The following is a 17,735-nucleotide window of genomic DNA, read 5'->3' as shown; positions in this document are numbered from 1 at the left end:
CACCTATCATTCATTGATGTATATAATCTGAAATATGAAACATGTTAACGTTGCTTTCTTGTTCGAAAATGAAGCTGAACTCAAATGTAAATGTCACATAATACATTTGATCATACAACCAGAAGCCAGAGAAACTTAATGGTGCAAAGATAATCAGAACAAGAAGCTAACAGAATAACGTTTGACATACAAGAAGAACCCCCATCATTCTCGAAAACTCGGCAGAGGAGATAACACTCCTTTTAAGAGAATTCATCCAATATTGGAATCGCTCCGCCAGCAGAAACAATCTGTTGCTCCAACTGAAATTAAAAAAATGTGAGTAAGTTACTAGTTCTACAATTCATGTGCATAGAAATTTCAACTTCTCAGCATTTATTTTTTCACATTATCAATGTACATATGAAAATATTCCTCGAGCCCTGATCAGATTTCTGGTATCGTCCTTACCTTAGCGTGTTTACAACGTATCCCCTTAGTTCAGTAGCACAACAAGATTTGATGAACTAAAAGAACATAAATGATATGTGTCGCAATGAAAGCAAAGCGTGTGATCAAGATTTGTCGTGCTGTTCCGGAAAATCTTTCTCCACAAAATTAAAGAGATCAAGGGCATACCCGAAATAAAGCCTCAAGCTTAGTTTTGGCAAGCAAGTACTCCTGCTTAACTTCTTGCAAGCATCTCAGGCACCTAACAAGATATTCCAATTTTCAAACTAGTTGGGGTCGGTGTCTATTTAGCTTCATATGAGAATCTTGGAAGGGGGGAAAAAATTATTACGCTTCAATGTTTCGCTCATCACAGTAGTTTCGGAAAGTAATGCAGGCATTCTTGACTCGCTGTGCCCCAATGCTATTACACCAACAGTACAAACTATTAGCACTAAAAGAAAATCACAAGTTCAATCTGAAAACTTGGCACATGAATATGTTTCTAGAATGGGTATTCAAGAATCCATTGGTAAAATTTTATGAATTCTAAAGAAATTGTGTTGAAAAGTACTCCATGGGGAGCTTATATAGCCTCTTTTATCCAGTAATATGGTGTGAATTAAGAAAGGCTGGAACTTAGCTAAAATAACCATCAGATTTTTCTTCTGTTTTAAAATGGTGAAGAAGTTTCAAGTATTATGGTTCCAAATAGCAAAATTAAACAAAATACTTCATCTAAAAAACCTTCTAAAATATTTTGTTTCTTGTTACGAATACCTTGAGCTACTGCCTTTCAGCTGGTGAACATGAGCATCAATCTTTTTGAAGTCCACGTTCTGCTGATCTCTGCACCAATAAACTCACCATTACTATCTCTTGCACATAAAAGAGCTCACCCACACACAGATGGAACCATGAAACTTATTTGCAATACCCGAATCTTACAAAAAATTTCAAGACATAAAAAACAATGATAAGAGAAAAATTTGCATGTATTTCCAGAATTTGAGTCAATAGGAAGCAACTATCATATGTCATAAACACGATAACGGAGAGTCATGTTAAAATCATGGATTTTTTAGTCTAACTTTACCTAGAAGCTAGCTCAAAAGGAGGATTGTTCAAGTTGATATGTCACTCTCAAGGACTTACTCCGTGAGACACCTAACACACGCACGCGTCTAACACGGTGGGTCTGGAGTCTGACACGATGTTAAGATGATGGATTTTGGCCTAACTACAACCAAAAGCTAGCTCAAGCGCGGAAGATTATACTGTCCAAATCCATATATAGAACATCCAAAAACTTAATCCAGTCGACGTTGGATATCTAACAAGCTCGAAGGGGCAAAAACATAGAGATAATCTTATGAGGTGGAAAAATCTCTCAACTTTATATTTCGCTCTACAATTGCCACATGAAATTAATGAGCTAGGTAATCTTGTATATAAAATCTACATATAGTATAGGGGTACAGAGCTAAAGTCAATGGGAATACTGCCCTGTTCGCTCCATGGCTTCTTGCCAGAAAAACACACATGCATACTATTACTACTACACCAAAACATAATACACATAAACACACAGAAACACATGTAGAAGACGAATCCTCACAAAGCTTTGGTAAGATCATTGAGAAGTCTTTCGGAATCCTCAAAGAAAAGAGACACCACTTCAACTACAAAATCAGGATTACTCTCATCTTGAAGCAGCTGCAACTGACTAAACTGCCCATCCAAGAATCCCTTCAAACAACCACCAAAATACCCACATCAAAACAAAACAAAACAAAAAACACCATTATAAACCAATAAAAAAAACCCAGCAAGAAAACATCACAAAACCAATACATAGTTTTTTTCCCCCATTTCTCCCACGTTAGCTACTTACCTCACGAAACAAAGCGGCAATATATTCAACAAAACTCCTCTGCAACTGATTCACCTCCATGTTTCCGCCTCCCAAACAAGGTCTCGTTTGTCTCTTCACAAAAACAATAACGAAAGCCGACCGGTTACTAGCTGGCAATCCCAGATCTTGAGGGATATAATAAAATCTTGAAAGGGATTTGGTGGAGTTAATGCTCTTGAACACAGACTGCTGCACTGATAAAGATCGAAACTTTTTTACCTGTTTCTGGTGATTTGCAGTGTAAATCTGCAGTCTACACTTGCTTTTTTCTGTGCTTTTTTACTTCTTTGGGATTTGCGCTGTTTTGTTATTTGACGGCCCCTACCATATTTTTGGCATTCTATGTCATCATTTTGTTGAGGCTATCCAAATCTGCAGATACTTCTCCCCTAGCCTACCACCATCTTTTTGCCATCCCCACTTCTTTCTCCATCTATTTTTTTTTATTGCAGATTCTCTGTAATGTTGCTTCCAATTATATTTCTCTCTTTTTATTTTATTTTTTTATAATAAATATATTATAGCAACATGCATTGATTCTTTATTTAATACTGATTATTTTTTACACGCGACGCTTGAATATATATCGACATTATTAATTTAAAATATAATTTCGTATGTGTTTTTTTTTAATATTTTAGCATATGGTATGGAAAAATTAGTAAAAATATAATATTTGTTGGTAAGTAAATTATTAAATGTTATATTAAAAATAAAAATTTTCAAGATTATATTTTATATAATTTATTGAGAATTAATAGGATAAGTATTTTTAAGTTGAAAATTATTTTAATAAAAAGAAATAGTATTTTATGATAAATTTGGATTTTAGATTAGGATAATAGATTATTTTATATCTCTCACACAAATAGCATGATATATATTTATCATAGATCAGAGTTGCATGGAGGATGATGTCAAGTATATGTATGAATATATGACAATATTAGAGAGAAAGGTCGAGATTGTGGCATTGTGCTTATTCAAGAAAAACTTCTAGAAACAAGTTATAATTATTTATAATTAATTGAGAATTAATAAAATTATATTTCTTGAAAACAATGACGAAAGACTCAATGAAATTTAATCTAAAACAACTTTTTAGCTATAAAAAAATAATAATTAATGTGTACCCTTTATTATTGATGCTTGGATGAATTATATTCCCTATATTCAAGGCATCCAATTTTTTTTTTTTAAAAAAAGAGCATTTTTTGGAATGAATATTTTAGCGTGGCTCTCACTTTCATTCTTTATTTTTCATGCACCCTTTACAATAAAAGTTAAAAATGAATAATTGAAATATTAAAATCAATATTAGCGTATTCTAGATGCCCACCATTGTGCTTGGAGCATCTCTTATCGCATATATAAATTGACCTAACAATATGGCTGTCCAAGAATAATTTATTTATTTATTTAATTTTTATGCAATCTGTATATCTTAAATATTATTTTTAAAGATTATTGGAAAATGAAAGAACCCTTGACGTTTAATGGGAAAAGGATTAAAGATAACATACTTTACAATATAATAAATTAATAATATCGCATGACCAAAGTATGAAGATTCTTTCACATTAAATTTATTTGACAAGAAAGGTTAATGCTCAACAACTCAATTGATTTGTACATCAAAATTTAATGAAGTCATTGTCATCCCCAACAACAAGAACATATATCTACTCTAATTTACATATCTTCGAATAACCTCTTGACATATAATAATACATCACAAACTCGATTTGATCATCAGATTATAAGCTTATAATCCGAACTCATTGCTATTTTGATCGGAACAGATCTATTTAATTATTCTTTGATTTTAGTTCATAAGAGGGATCTTGAACAAAGAAATAAACCTTAGAATTTTTTATTTTTTTTTAATAATAACTTGGTTTTTAAAGGTTTTTGATATACCGCGCACATGCTTTCGATAATTGTATAAAGAAAATGTCATGACACCAAAATTTGGAATAGATGGATAAAATAACCATACAAAGAGCACGATTAACTTATGTTTGACATTAACAACCACATAAAATGTTGATAAAAAAAGATATACATAAAATGTAAAGTTGTTGATTCGTTGTCATCTTAAAGTAATGGGCTTCATTATAGTACTGCATGGTTCATAAATAATGTGGATATTGCCTATAATGCCAGCCAAAACACTAATTAAATTAAATAGTCTCAAGTACAAAATAATACATTGTTCCATCTATTTGAAATAATATGGCTTATTTAGTTGATTATTGGCATCTGTTGTCACTTTAACACAGACACAAAATCACATTACATATCCTAAATGACTCTACTTTAGCCAACATTATCAATTAACATCACACACATACATGAACAAAATAATTCTATAAATTATATATGTGATTGGTTGATTGATTAATCCGTCCGCGATTCAAGTTTTTGGTTCTTGAACTGATCAATTACCGGTCGAATTTGAATAAGAACCAATAAATGAATACATGTTTTTTTATACACATGTAACCATTTCATTAATAAATGTAGTTATATGATTTATAATATATTTTGAAGTAACCATTTGTTTTATTGAAAAAATATTTTTCTTAAAAAATATAATATTTGAACTAATTTTGGAGGACCACCTTATTGCAATCAATTATTGGTACACAAAGAGGAGGGAATCTTTGGATGGTCCACTACCATTTGTTCATATTTATAGTTCTATCAAATCAATGTGACCATTCGTGATGTATTTTGTTGCTTATGCATAGAGAAAGAGTGCACGATAATAAAGCCAATGTCGAAATATAAAATGGGTGACAAGGGATTATTGTTTTCAATAAATTCAATATATAATTTCATATATTAAAAGCCTTTACATGAATGGATTTAGTTGAAACATAAATTTATTAAATTTATTTAAAAATAGAGTATAAATGATCAAAGATATAGAGGAAAGCATGAGTTTCAAGAATCAAGAATAAAGGAAGATTAAAACAAAGTATCATTGAATATTAATCATGTCAAAGAAAATGTTAGTCCTAAAGAATTGACTCAAATACAAGTGAGATATTACAAACAAGGGAACCAATGTTTGTTTACATCCTATTCTTTTTCTTCTACAAACAAAGTGAACTCACTCATGTATAGTCATTACTATCGTATGTATTTCGGTTTTGTTCTACTAGACCGTCATCTAACTAGTAATTAAATCCCGGGGAGAATTAGGAAGAACTTTTTATACGATGATCCCCGGTGATGGTGAGCAACTTGGAGGAACTGTATATACATTCATCGCTCAATTTCAGTCGAGTTGTCTTTTGTTAGTCTGTCTCAAGAACCAACATTTCGGTTCTGGCTTCTTGTTACAACGAGTTATCGGATTTAAGGCTCCTGTCGCTTGATGATTTGTTTGAGTTAACTGCATTCTTCTTCCTCAATTAGCTCCAAAGGACATGTCCTTTTGAGTGCAGGCCTCTTTTGGAACTTTTTCTTGCTCTGAGTTACCCCGTCATCACCTTTTAGCATTCTTACAACCTGCCTCCCATGAAAGAATCATTTGACCCGAATTAATTGCTAAATCATTAATGTTTTGTGCTTGATACACCAAAGGGGTACTTAAGATAAGTTACTTGCCTGGCTCATTTGAGGCCTTTCGGTTGGATTTTGATCCGTACATAGGGATGCAACCGTACACATGCGACTCATCTGATCAGATTCATATGAACCATCTAATGATGGATCGACTAACTCGACAATACATTTCTTGTTTAGCAGAGGTTTTGCCTGTAAGATGTTCATAATTTTCTGAAAGTTAGATAGTGTTTCTTGGTTTAAACAAGTAGAGTTACATCACTAGCTAGGCCAGAACAGAAGCAAGAGTGCATACCCACATCACAACGCTGTTGTGTGACTCGTCTAGAGCTGGCCGGCCACTGATGAGCTCTAACAACAGTACTCCAAAGGCATATACGTCGGTCTTTTCATCAACTATACCATGTATAAAAAGCTCAGGAGCAAGATAGCTGCCGAGGAGAGGGAAAAAAGTACTTAGATTGACAAAACTTCAAATATTTTAGGCTTTTAGCAAGTTTCATCCTAGAATAATAACCCCAATGTGACGTACCCAAATGTTCCTTCAAACTGTGAAACATTAAGGTGAGTCCAGTTATCAGGAAGCCATTTTGCAAGACCAAAATCAGATATCTGCACTCAAAATCAAAATATTGAGCTCCTGGTAAAGAACTTTACAAAATCAAGCTATTGATCCAATTTCACTTTTAAATGGTCACCGTAGTGTTTTTATTCACGATCCTTCTACCTGAGGTTCAAAATCTTCAGTGAGCAAAATATTGGCAGACTTGATATCTCTATGGAGAATTCGTCGTTGGCACCCCTCGTGCAGATATGATAAACCAGAGGCAATGCCTAGAGCAATATTGTACCTTACACTCCATCTCAATTCCACTTTTTTGTCTGTGTATTGTACAAGAAGATTCTTTAATCTTGAATGGTGGAAAATAAAATTAAATCGAAAAATTCATTAATTGAATTTAGATGAAAGAACGAACCGTGAAGCAAAGACGCCAAACTTCCATTTGGTGACAAAGGAAGAACAAGGTGCATCCCTCCTTCAACTCCATATCCAATGACATTGGCAATGTTTGGATGGTTAACATGTACTAGAATGCCAAGTTCGCATAAATAATCCGCGGTCATCTCCTCTGGAGTACCCCGAATCAACCTTTTAACAGCTACTAGTTGACCATCTTCCAAGTGCCCCTTGTAGACTTCCGAGTATCCTCCCTCTCCAATCAAGTTATCTACCCAAACATCATAAAAGAAAACAAATATCTGTCAAAACCGATGCATTTTCTTGACAGTTGCACTAAGAAATCAAGCATTTCAAAATGAGAGAATTTAGTTCTTCATCATGTACCACGGCTAAAGTTATCGGTTATTTCTTGGAGATCTGAAAGGGAGAAATTCTTCCATGAAGTTTCGAAGCAATAATACAAGTCAGCTTCTATATGAGGCGGCAATGCTGGCATACTCTGCGTATTTCTTGTTCTTCTTCTAGAGAGTTTCTTGATTGAAGGAAGGTGAGGTAAGGTAGGATGAAAAGTATGCAAATGCATTGTTGGCCCTTTTTTAAGTCTCCGAATGAACCCTTTCCACTGAGAATCAGGTTTTTCGCTTGTTTCGACCTCGAGTTCTAAAGTTCTTGTTATGGAACAAGTTTCCGTCTTTGCCTCCTCATGAACTTCCTCCCTCACCGAGCATTCTTCTATTGTTTCGTCCTCAACAGTTAGAGCTCTCAATTCTAAGGCACATTTCAAGAGTGCAAATTTTTGTAATGAGATTATCTTGTTTCACTTAAACTCGAAATTTCAAGGGAAAAAGGAGAATAGAAAGATTTAAGATTATTACCATTATCAGAAAGAGAAATGGCTGAAGTAGAAAATATGAGTTTCTTTCCTATCACAAAAAATTGTCCCTCAGAACTTTCCACAGCAGCATTGCATGCATTCTCAATTCCACTGTAATTCGAGAACCTGTTAGAGAATATTCACTAATCCAACATTGGAACAATTTTACACAAAATAAACCGAGATCATTCATTCTGCAAAATTACACGAAAAATAGGGAAAGGTTGCACAAATTGATCGTTATAATCATAAAATGAGGGGAAAAAAAAGGCCCAAAATATTAGCAAATTTCAAGGTAAATGAATCCTTCCACCATTTACCATAACAAATCCTTCAGCAGAATCCCAGAAAAAACAAGCAAAGAAAATAAATTTTTAACGCATTAATCTGCATCAACGCTTCATTGCACATAAACTAGGTACAGAATCTTGAAATTACATGCGTTATTAGAAACAATCAAGAAACAAGAAGGGACAGCATTATATACATACAAATTAAACTTCAGGAAAAAAATGTAATGAAATGAAAAAGACTTGAAATTACCTTGGGGAAGTTAAAGGGTCATGAGCAATTTCCATGGTTCCTTAAAGACATCAAAATAACAGTGCCTCAAGAACCAATGATCATATATATTTTTATATGTTATTATGTATCAATCAAGCTGAAGCAAATTTCCTATCCAGATTGGAACAAAAAGAAGAATGAGAAAATGATGAAAACATGGGAATAACGGTGGGTGAGTATTGTCCACATTAAATGTAAGATCTTCATGCTGAAAATTCGGGACTCAGAATTGGATACACGATGCTTACACGGAATATACTGATTTTCCACACAGTTACCACAGGCGCATTCTATACTATGGCTTTTTTATTATTAATAAAACTAGATATATTATACATTGTTGCATTATAATATTTTACGAATTTCTCATTATAAAATTTCCATATTTTAGCTAAATTATGCCTTATGTGTTAATGACATTGTTATTATAATTATTCTATATTTGAAGGCATAACGTTTACAACATGCAGTTTCAAGTTTCAACTCAAGAGTCAAGACCTCGTCTTATATAAGACGATTTATGTCATTGGCCAACCGTGACGTATGCTAATGTCATTATTGGGAGCATGCATAAATCTACATAACAAAAAAAATTCGAATGAAATCATTTAAATCTTACGACTTAAGAACCCATCTAATAATTAAAACATATATAAAAAATATTATGAGACGATTTTACGGGTCAATTTCGTGAGATAAATCCTTTATTTAGGTTATCATGAAAAAATATTATTTTTTATGTCAAAAATATGTACTATTACGTGTCAAAAGTAATATATTACTTTCAAGGGCAGCCCTTATGGAAGACGAGTCGGGCGACCGCCCAAGGCCCCATTTTGAGTGAGGGTTTGAATTATTTTTAGAAATTATTATAATATCCATATAATTTTATCTAATTAAAGAAAAAATAAAATATTTGAGAATAGTTCTCCATGACAAACACGTACAACCATAATTTAGTCGCTCGTCTCTTTCAATCCATGAAATTTAATTTTCATTATCAATTCTTCGTAGTATGCACCTATCACATACAAGTAATTGTTCTTTACTCTGATCTTATTCTATTTATACATTTTCAATTATGTCTAATTTTAAATTAAACGGAGAGAATTTTATAATAAAATTGTGGCATAAAAAGAAGCTTTTCAAGTTAAAATTATTAAAATTTTATTGAGTACCACAATGAGTCAAGAAATATTAAATGATTTGATGATTATATGAGGATATTTCATGTGACAGTATAATTAATTACTTTGCTTTTATATATAGTAAGAAATGATGTAAAACATTATTTTTATTAACTAGCTTTACAATTACATATTAATGTTTATTTTTATTATGATATTAAATAATAATAATAATAATAATAATTATTATTATTATTATTATATATTTTATTTTTTAAGTTAATGAAATTGAGATTATATTTTTTTATGGTCTGAGCTTCGATTTTATCACGATTTTATCACGATCCTGATTATTTTTTATTGTAAATATGGATTGTGTTGTCGTTTCATAAGAGACATACTCTCATTAAAATATGGTAAAATTTAAAAAATATACATGTAATTATTACCGTAACGAGTAATTTATTGTACGACTTTTAGGGATGTAAACGAGTCGAGCCGAGCCGAGCCGAGCTTTAGAATGTTCAAGCTCGGTTTATTTATAAACGAGCTGAGCCCGAGCTTATTTAACGAATATATTTATGGCTCACGAGCTTATTCGAGCTTTTTCGAGCCTAAACGAGCTTAATATATTTAAACTATAAATTTAAATATTCATTAAATTAATTAAAAAATAAATTATATATTTGAAAAAATATAATATTATTATTAAAATTTGTAATTTTATTCTAATAAATTAATTTTTATAGATTTTTCAATATTTTTCATAAGTAAAGTGTAAATTTATAAATTAAATATCAATACTATTATTTTTTTGTCTAAGAGATGACTTACGAGCTTGTTAACGAGCCTGTTAACGAGCATGTTCACGAGCTAACGAGCCGAATATTGTAAAGCTCGAGCTTGGTTCGTTTGCCTTAACGAGCCTCATTAAACGAGCCCGGACGAGCTTTTAACGAGCCGAGACCTGAACAGTTCGCGAACTGTTCGTCTCATTTACATCCCTAACGACTTTAACTTACCAAAATTTACTTCATGGGTATTACCCCTCTGTATTTGGATGGCCCGGATTGGTTAATTTCCATCAGACCTCACATCCATTTGCAGAATACCCCTCTGCACTGTCGAATTACATGAGATTTCAATTTTGTTGGATCGTACTATTAGAGCCCGTTTGGATTTTGTAGATATTTTTTAAAATAAGTGCTTTTAAAAGCTACAATTTTTGGCTTTTAAAAAAGCTCTAATTTTGACTTTAAAAAGTGCTTATTTAAGCACTTTTTTGGTCAACCAAACACCTTGTTAACTGAAAAGCACTTAAAAAAGTGCTTTTTTGGTCTGACTTTTGAAATCAAACGGGGCCTTAATGTTTCTCTTCTCTCAACCACTGATGTGCCGTCTCGGTATGATGAACAATTGACACGTGGCTAACTAACAAAACTGTCAACGAAACAAAAAACAACGTCGTTTCCTTCCAAGTTGTGGGTTTCCCGCTAAAGAAATCCTTCTCATTTCCATAATTCTTTGTTTCTTTGTCACCTATAGGATTCAGAACTACTCACCATGCAAAACCCAAGGAAAAAATGATTTTTTTTTTGTCTATTAACTGTTTATTTTTAGATTAAGTTAGTCTATTGTGAGACGGTCTAATCTTTATTGATGAAACAGATTAAACTCCTCATATTTATAAATAGTTATATTTTTGGCATAAAAATTAATACATTAGCATGAGTGATCCAATTAAGAGATTCGTCTCACAAAATTTACCATTGATACGGTCTCACAAGAGTTTTCGTTTTTTAGATTTTGGTTCATTAACTTTTCAAAAGTTTGTTTTTGATACCCTAACTTTTAATTTTCGGCTATTTTGACCCAATTTCTGACATGTCAACTTAACAATTAACAATTTTCAAATCTACATCATCATTTTCCGATGTCACGTAAGCATTTTCTAACTCCACATTAGCAAGGCCAAAATAACATAAATTAAAAATTAGTGTAATAAAACCATAATTTGAAAACGTAGTGGATCAAAGCCAAATTTGAACAAATTAGTGGATAAAGAAAAACTATTTTCCCCAAACTCAATAAGCTTACATTGAAACAATAAGGTCGTGCTTGGATCAATGAATTTCAAATATATTTTTATTGTTTTGAGAAGTTACCACCTAATTAAGAAAATTTCACATTTACCCGATAACGGTGCGATTTTAAATCTATTATATTTTTGTATTACTAATGCTTCAAAGTTTAAAGTGTGATTTAACATCATAGTTTCGTTATAAACAATAAAACAAATCGAAATCCAGATCTATGCATACAACTGAAACATAAGATTATAACAAAATGGAATCCGATCACAACTTTGAATTTATAATCACCTGGGATATTCATATCATAAATTCACTTTATAATTTATAGTTACAAATAAAATCAAAAATAAAAGATCGATTCATACATTATGTCAGCTGATATTACGCGTGATCAAGCCCTCAAAAACAACATAAAGATCTTTGTTATCGGGGCCAAAGATTTCATCAGCCTTCCGTAAAGTTTCCTGACATGGTAAACAAGTAAATAGGATCAATCAAGAAGATGATAAAAGATCTTTGTAGATGCAAGAAAGCAAGATAGACCAATGTCGCGAGTAATGTAAGTATCCAGTAATCACTTTTTATCTTTTATTTCACAAAATTTTATAAATTTCGAAAATTTTGTGAAGAAAAAGCCGATAAGTATTTTTTAAAAGATCTCCCAAACACTACCGTGATCGCGTACCTCTTTCGTTTGCTTATGCGAGTTTAATTCCTTCACATTTGCCAGAAACGCCCCAAACTGCTCGTATGATAACCGAGTTCTGATGCAACGTCGTGTGACAAGCAGAACATGAGTTAAATGAGTGTTCAGAATTAGTACTGGTGAAGATGGTTTTTGAGGATGATAATAGCTATTCAATTGCAATTTTCACAAGATCATGGAATACCCTCTTAAAGGGGCAGATGCACACATAAAGTTGATATATACGAATTCAAGTTTTCAAAGAGGGCGTGATAAACTTAGAAGCACTGGAAATTGTATGTAGTTAGTGGTTCTGTGTGATAGCGAGCAGAAAACCATGTACCTGACTTGGCGGAAGAATTCCTTTCCGTCTACACGGGTTCGTCCTGATATAAGAACAGAGTCATTAGATACTAGTCTGTCTTTATTAAAACCTTACTGAAGGAAAGATGGCATAGGAAGTATGATGTGATGAAGATCATAAGTAGTTTTTTCAAAACAGAACCAGTGCCAGTACGCGGTGCATGCCTGAATAAAAGACTACAACCTTTGCTTATCAATAGAGGAGTTAAACATGGGGAGATTTAGTGACTAACCTGTTTGGGGTCCTGAATCTAAGCCTGACATCGAACTGTACTTGCTAGATGGCATAGAAGACAACGAAGAAGACTTATTATCATCAAAGAACCCTCTGGCTCCTGTAATTGAAACCGAGTGTCGCCTTGGAGACAATGGTTTGGGTGTCCTAGTTGGAGTTACAGATGCAGATAGACTTGGAGGGGAACCAGGAGGAGTAAACCGAGGTGTGGCACTACTTTGGGATGCTAGCAACAGGCCCTGCGACACACGGGGCCTTACAGCTGTCATGTTGAGAGAAGGATGATTAGAAACTTGTCAATCTTCCACTTCTTAGCAGGCATAAGCACGGGGAAGATGGAATCGAAAAAAAAAAAAAGAAACATGTGGAAGAAGGGTTTTTCTTTAATCAGCAATTAACTCAAGAACATAACACATACTTTTCAGCAATTAACTCAAGAACATAACACATACTTTCAGACTCTGTGTCGTCCGAATATGAGTTACTGGCATAATCTGAGAATTGGCTACGCATTGAAGCTGTTCTGCTAGGCAGTGATAATGCATCATCATCTAAAACATTCCAACAACAGCATCAAATGAACACATAAGAATTAAAGAATACATCTCAGAATCAGAACCAATTTTTTTTCTATTTAAGAATAGCGTGTCTGCGTGTGCGACTGCATTTGAGCAGCACACTTTTCTTTTAGGAAGGGACGGGCCTTCCCTCTTAAGGAATTAGAACCATGAAAAGAAGTCACTGAAATAACAAACCTTGATTACTTGAATCGTATTTGGCAGCAGCTTTCGGAGCACTTGCCTATCAAACCAAAGACGACAAGTAAGCAAACCAATATTCATCTACTGGTTAGAGCAGAATCTCAGCCTTGTACCCGCAAATACGTTCATCAGAAGAGCATGAAAAAGATGTGATGGCCTTATTCAGAAATTTAATCACTTACAGGGTTGTCTTCTTCATCTTGTAGAGATCGCATGAGTGTCTTTCTAAAGGCCTCCAGCTGCACCAACAAAAGCTGTAAGAACCTTGCTCTAGACGAACAAATATAATTTAACATTGACACAAGATTTCAATGAGTTACCAATATTTAGATGTCAAGTGCCTAAGATGACTTGAATGTTTCTAATCAAAGACGACGACAACGGGACACTCAGTTCAAACGACTGATGTGGCCAAACCTAGGAGTCCGCCTAAACTAATTACTACAAACTTTTTACGAAGTATGCAGCATAAGAAAATGCTATCAGTCACCATATACAATTCTCAATGATCAAGCACCATATATCCCATAAACTAATTTAACTTGATAGAATGTAAATACCAAGAAAGAAGCTTTAAGCTGTACATCATACATAGCCGGGAGTATCAGAAACAACAAAAAAGAAAGTACACCAGAAATGACTCAAAAGTTAAAAATCATACCCTTGAAACATCCCTGTTCAGCTTTTTCACCGTAGTGCTCAGTTGCACATTCTCCTTCATCAAGCTTTCCTACGCAACAACAAACCCAGACAAACAAACAAACAAACACATAATATTCATATTCATACGCCAAGCAAAACACCAATTATTCGATGTTTGTCCGAACCTTTTCCTGCTGAACTTGAGCGAGCTTGTCTGACGCCTCGCTGAGCGAGGCGTCAAGTGACTCAATCTGGGATTCCAGGCTGGAAACGATGGTATCTTTGTGAGCCAACTCTTGTCGGAGCATGGAAGCCTCCGACTCTAGTGCGTTGACACGCGTGGACAGAGCAATGGAGGTGATCTTCCGGGCAACATCGAGCTGCTCGAACGGATCGGCGGGAAGAATCTCCAGCAGTTCCTCCGGGAGGTCCAGCCTGGGGCCGCCTCCCGATTCTTTCGACAGCATCTTCTTGCTTCTTAACTAACTTAACTGCACAATATTATTAACTTCCATTCACGAAAAGATCAGTAAATAATGGATTTGTTATTTATTTTGTGGGTGAAAATAAACATATTGGTGTGTTTGGATAAGAAAACTGTGCCTTGAATTTGTTGGATGTGTGATCGTTTTCAATTCGATGTAAATACTGTGTGTGTTCAAATGAGTGGTTGCTTTCTCTTTGTCTGTGATTGAAGTTTGCGGCTATTAAAGGGATGAGACACTAACCATGCATGAAGGCTTTGATGGGAACTTTTTTGTTATTGTTTTGTCTTATATATTATATTGTAGTGTATAAAAACATGTAGGGGATTCGGAGTATATATATACATTAATATTGCATATCATTCTAATGGTTATTTGGTTAATGAGATGCTTGACTCTATACTACCAAATAAATTTGGATAATTCGAAATCATCCAAGAGGTCAAAATTTTGTCAAATGATGGAATTTTAAATTCAGGGAAGTCGTGTGAAATAGGGCATGCTTGTTCCACTCTTGTTGATTATAAGTTCAGGCATATTTTACTCAAGTAAGCATATATCAACCAAAAAACTAATCAAAACACATTGGTTAAGCTTTTGTCTTGAATTGTGTTATGGGGTTAAAAAGTTGGAAGTAAAACAATTTCGATCTTTATGTTAGATTTAAAAATCTTGTTGCATAACGATGGGGAAATTCCAGTATCAATATTTTTCTGGGTTAGTTCTAGCTGATTCAAATACTTGCTTGTTATTACAAGGCAAATTTTGCATATATGAACCAAAATCAATAATAGCGGTGTTTGGTGGATTGTTCTCTCTCTCTTTGTGCCATAGGGCCCAAGGGGTTGATTTCATCTTGAAGTCCCAACATCATGGCTCATCCAGTGTGCCGTTTGAGTATTCGTCCCTTGCAATTCCAAAACTTCCATTTGACACACGGTTGGGATTAGTGCTTGCTGCCTGAGCAGAAAGAGCGCTTCCTCGTGTGTGCCGGTTCTGTGAAGCTGTAGTACTTCTTGTCGCCTTGAGCCGAGCCTTCCTACCCTGTCGTCAATAGATTGAAGACTCGTGAGTAACAGCGGCTGCCAAGTAATGTAACTGATGACATATTATATCTATTTGTCACATATGAGAACTAGAGGATAAAGTTCACGTTGCCTTTTCAAAATGATGGGGTCGCCAAGTGGCACTAAAATTTGCAGTTCAGGCTGTGACTTGTTACAACCTGTAGCACCATGACTGCAATTTCTTTGTGTGTGTGTGTGGTGGGGGTGGGGGGGTTGGAATATTATCAAAACAAATAGTTTCAAATTAATTAAGAGTGAATGACTTCTGTCATGAGAAGAAAATTTAACCTTGCCCATGCACTTCTCTAAGTGTGGCGCAAACCTTCCAGCCATAATAGACCTCCCACAGTTCATGCAGTCGAATATTTCACTTGCAATTGGAGGGTGAGTTTGCCCAAATATATCAACAACATATTTTCCATTGGCTTCGCCGCTGTGACCTGGATCAGACGCCCTTGCTCGTGCTTCAGCAGACAACCTTAGTTCTTCTTCCTCTAGGTCCAGTTTACGATCAAGTCCTAGTCTGGCAACACGGTGAGACTCTGATGCAACATCAATGATGATCGAATCAAGAAGGTCTATGAAAACATCAGAGCACAACTGCAAATCGAATCCAATAACAAGAAAATCCCAATCATGTTCATTATAGTAAACAAAAAACACAAGAAAGGAACCTCATCAAATTTTAACAAGTTCCACTCCTAAATTACTAAAGAATGAGATAACATTCAATCTTAACCACATCCTCGCCGCTTCTATTCCAGGATAACAGGCACAAATGATCAACATTTCACCTCAATGATTTAAAAATTAGTAGCAGTAGATGGGCAAGGCAAAAAACAGAAACAGTTCATCTTTGCACCTAATAAAGGCAAATATAGCATCTTATGCTTGATGTGAGAAGATAAAGATCCAGTAAATCAAATTTAAACAAAATGACAAAAGAATGGACATAGGGAAAATAAAACATTGTTAATTAATAACACCCTAAACATCTTATAAACTATTATATTACAAGAATGATTTCAGAGTTGAATACCTCAGAGGTAGAAGAAACATCATTCTCTTTCAGCATTGACATGGATAAAGCAACAAATGACGATGTTGATCACAGTTATGCCCTCCTTGAACACAATCAACGGAGGCAAATCACTATGCGAATCCAACTGCCAATTAAAAAACAAACAATGATTCAAAGTTCTTCCCCATTCGTCTAATTCTGATTCCATGAATCACATTAAATACACAACTTCCAATGGTAATTGACATTAAAAAATCGGATGTAATTGGAAAAACGCACTTGCTGACCCAAAATAAGTTTAAAGAGTAACTTCATGATATAAATTCACTCAAAAAAAGCTGATCAGGAGTGGCGAGATTTCTCTACAAGAGTAAACGTAACCATAAAAAAAAATTGGAATTCAGAAAAATGCATAACCGTATAACACAATTGAATCAATTAAAACTGAAATAGCCATAAAATTGAGCATAATCTACCAAATTGATGCAAAAAGTGAGAAATGCATAATCTGATATTCATTAATAAGAATCCAAACCAGTAAAATATGGAAACGAAAAAAAAATTCAATGCAAGGCCAAGAGTTGCCTTCAGCAGTGCAGAGCGAGTACAGTTTCGATCGGAGAAAATTTTGGGATTCGCTGAAGTGTCTTCGATTGAGCGATTTTTATTCAGAGTGAACGCGAGACTTCGTGAAGGAAAAGGGTTATTTTCTGTAAGATGTAAAATGTTAGCATCAGTCATTTTTTTTTTATTATTATTTATTACTAGTAAATGTGACGTGTGCAACGAAAAATTCAGTTACAGTCACTTTTTTATTTTATTTTCTAGTATTTTTTTGTACTTTTGATTAACATATTATTGAAAAAAAATCATATGAAAAATAAGATGTAGAAGCCAAATAAAAAATATGATGAAAATTGAAAAATCGTTAGATGAT

At 34.0% G+C, this 17,735-nt stretch overlaps 3 protein-coding genes and 1 pseudogene across 6 annotated transcripts; all 4 read right to left on the bottom strand.

Annotated features, from left to right (window-relative positions):
* Positions 1-35: 35 nt before the first annotated feature.
* LOC140887871 (histidine-containing phosphotransfer protein 1-like) lies at positions 36-2,802 on the bottom strand. 2 transcript variants are annotated; one of them, XM_073295450.1, is made up of 7 exons: positions 2,564-2,802; positions 2,324-2,454; positions 2,048-2,178; positions 1,210-1,278; positions 782-853; positions 619-691; positions 36-302 (listed from the first exon to the last, which is right to left on the bottom strand). In XM_073295450.1, the coding sequence occupies exons 2-7, from the start codon at positions 2,381-2,383 to the stop codon at positions 243-245; spliced, it is 465 nt and encodes a 154-aa protein (XP_073151551.1). In that variant the 5' UTR covers positions 2,384-2,454; positions 2,564-2,802; the 3' UTR covers positions 36-242. The 2 variants fall into 2 exon arrangements, with proteins under 2 accessions (XP_073151551.1, XP_073151544.1); XM_073295443.1 differs by having other exon boundaries at positions 2,324-2,416.
* A 2,505-nt stretch (positions 2,803-5,307) lies between these two features.
* Positions 5,308-8,476, bottom strand: LOC140885939 (receptor-like cytosolic serine/threonine-protein kinase RBK2; annotated as a pseudogene).
* Positions 8,477-11,766: 3,290 nt separating this feature from the next.
* On the bottom strand, positions 11,767-14,865 carry LOC140875164 (uncharacterized protein At4g15545). The gene is made up of 9 exons (XM_073278731.1): positions 14,411-14,865; positions 14,245-14,313; positions 13,766-13,822; positions 13,578-13,623; positions 13,275-13,373; positions 12,821-13,084; positions 12,568-12,610; positions 12,225-12,303; positions 11,767-12,003 (listed from the first exon to the last, which is right to left on the bottom strand). Exons 1-9 carry the CDS (start codon positions 14,690-14,692, stop codon positions 11,911-11,913), a joined length of 1,032 nt encoding a protein of 343 aa, XP_073134832.1. The 5' UTR covers positions 14,693-14,865; the 3' UTR covers positions 11,767-11,910.
* Positions 14,866-15,364: 499 nt separating this feature from the next.
* Positions 15,365-17,510, bottom strand: LOC140875842 (SAGA-associated factor 11). 3 transcript variants are annotated; one of them, XM_073279648.1, is made up of 4 exons: positions 17,384-17,510; positions 16,817-16,943; positions 16,066-16,377; positions 15,365-15,754 (listed from the first exon to the last, which is right to left on the bottom strand). In XM_073279648.1, the coding sequence occupies exons 2-4, from the start codon at positions 16,856-16,858 to the stop codon at positions 15,581-15,583; spliced, it is 528 nt and encodes a 175-aa protein (XP_073135749.1). In that variant the 5' UTR covers positions 16,859-16,943; positions 17,384-17,510; the 3' UTR covers positions 15,365-15,580. The 3 variants fall into 3 exon arrangements, with proteins under 3 accessions (XP_073135749.1, XP_073135751.1, XP_073135750.1); XM_073279650.1 differs by having other exon boundaries at positions 17,407-17,507; XM_073279649.1 differs by having other exon boundaries at positions 17,334-17,475.
* Positions 17,511-17,735: the final 225 nt, after the last annotated feature.

The sequence above is a fragment of the Henckelia pumila genome, chromosome 1, assembly GCF_033568475.1.
Source record: "Henckelia pumila isolate YLH828 chromosome 1, ASM3356847v2, whole genome shotgun sequence".
In the NCBI taxonomy this organism is placed as follows: Eukaryota; Viridiplantae; Streptophyta; class Magnoliopsida; order Lamiales; family Gesneriaceae; genus Henckelia; species Henckelia pumila.
The sequence above is the reverse complement of the archived record's forward strand: the minus strand, read 5'-3'. Positions and strand labels throughout refer to the sequence as shown.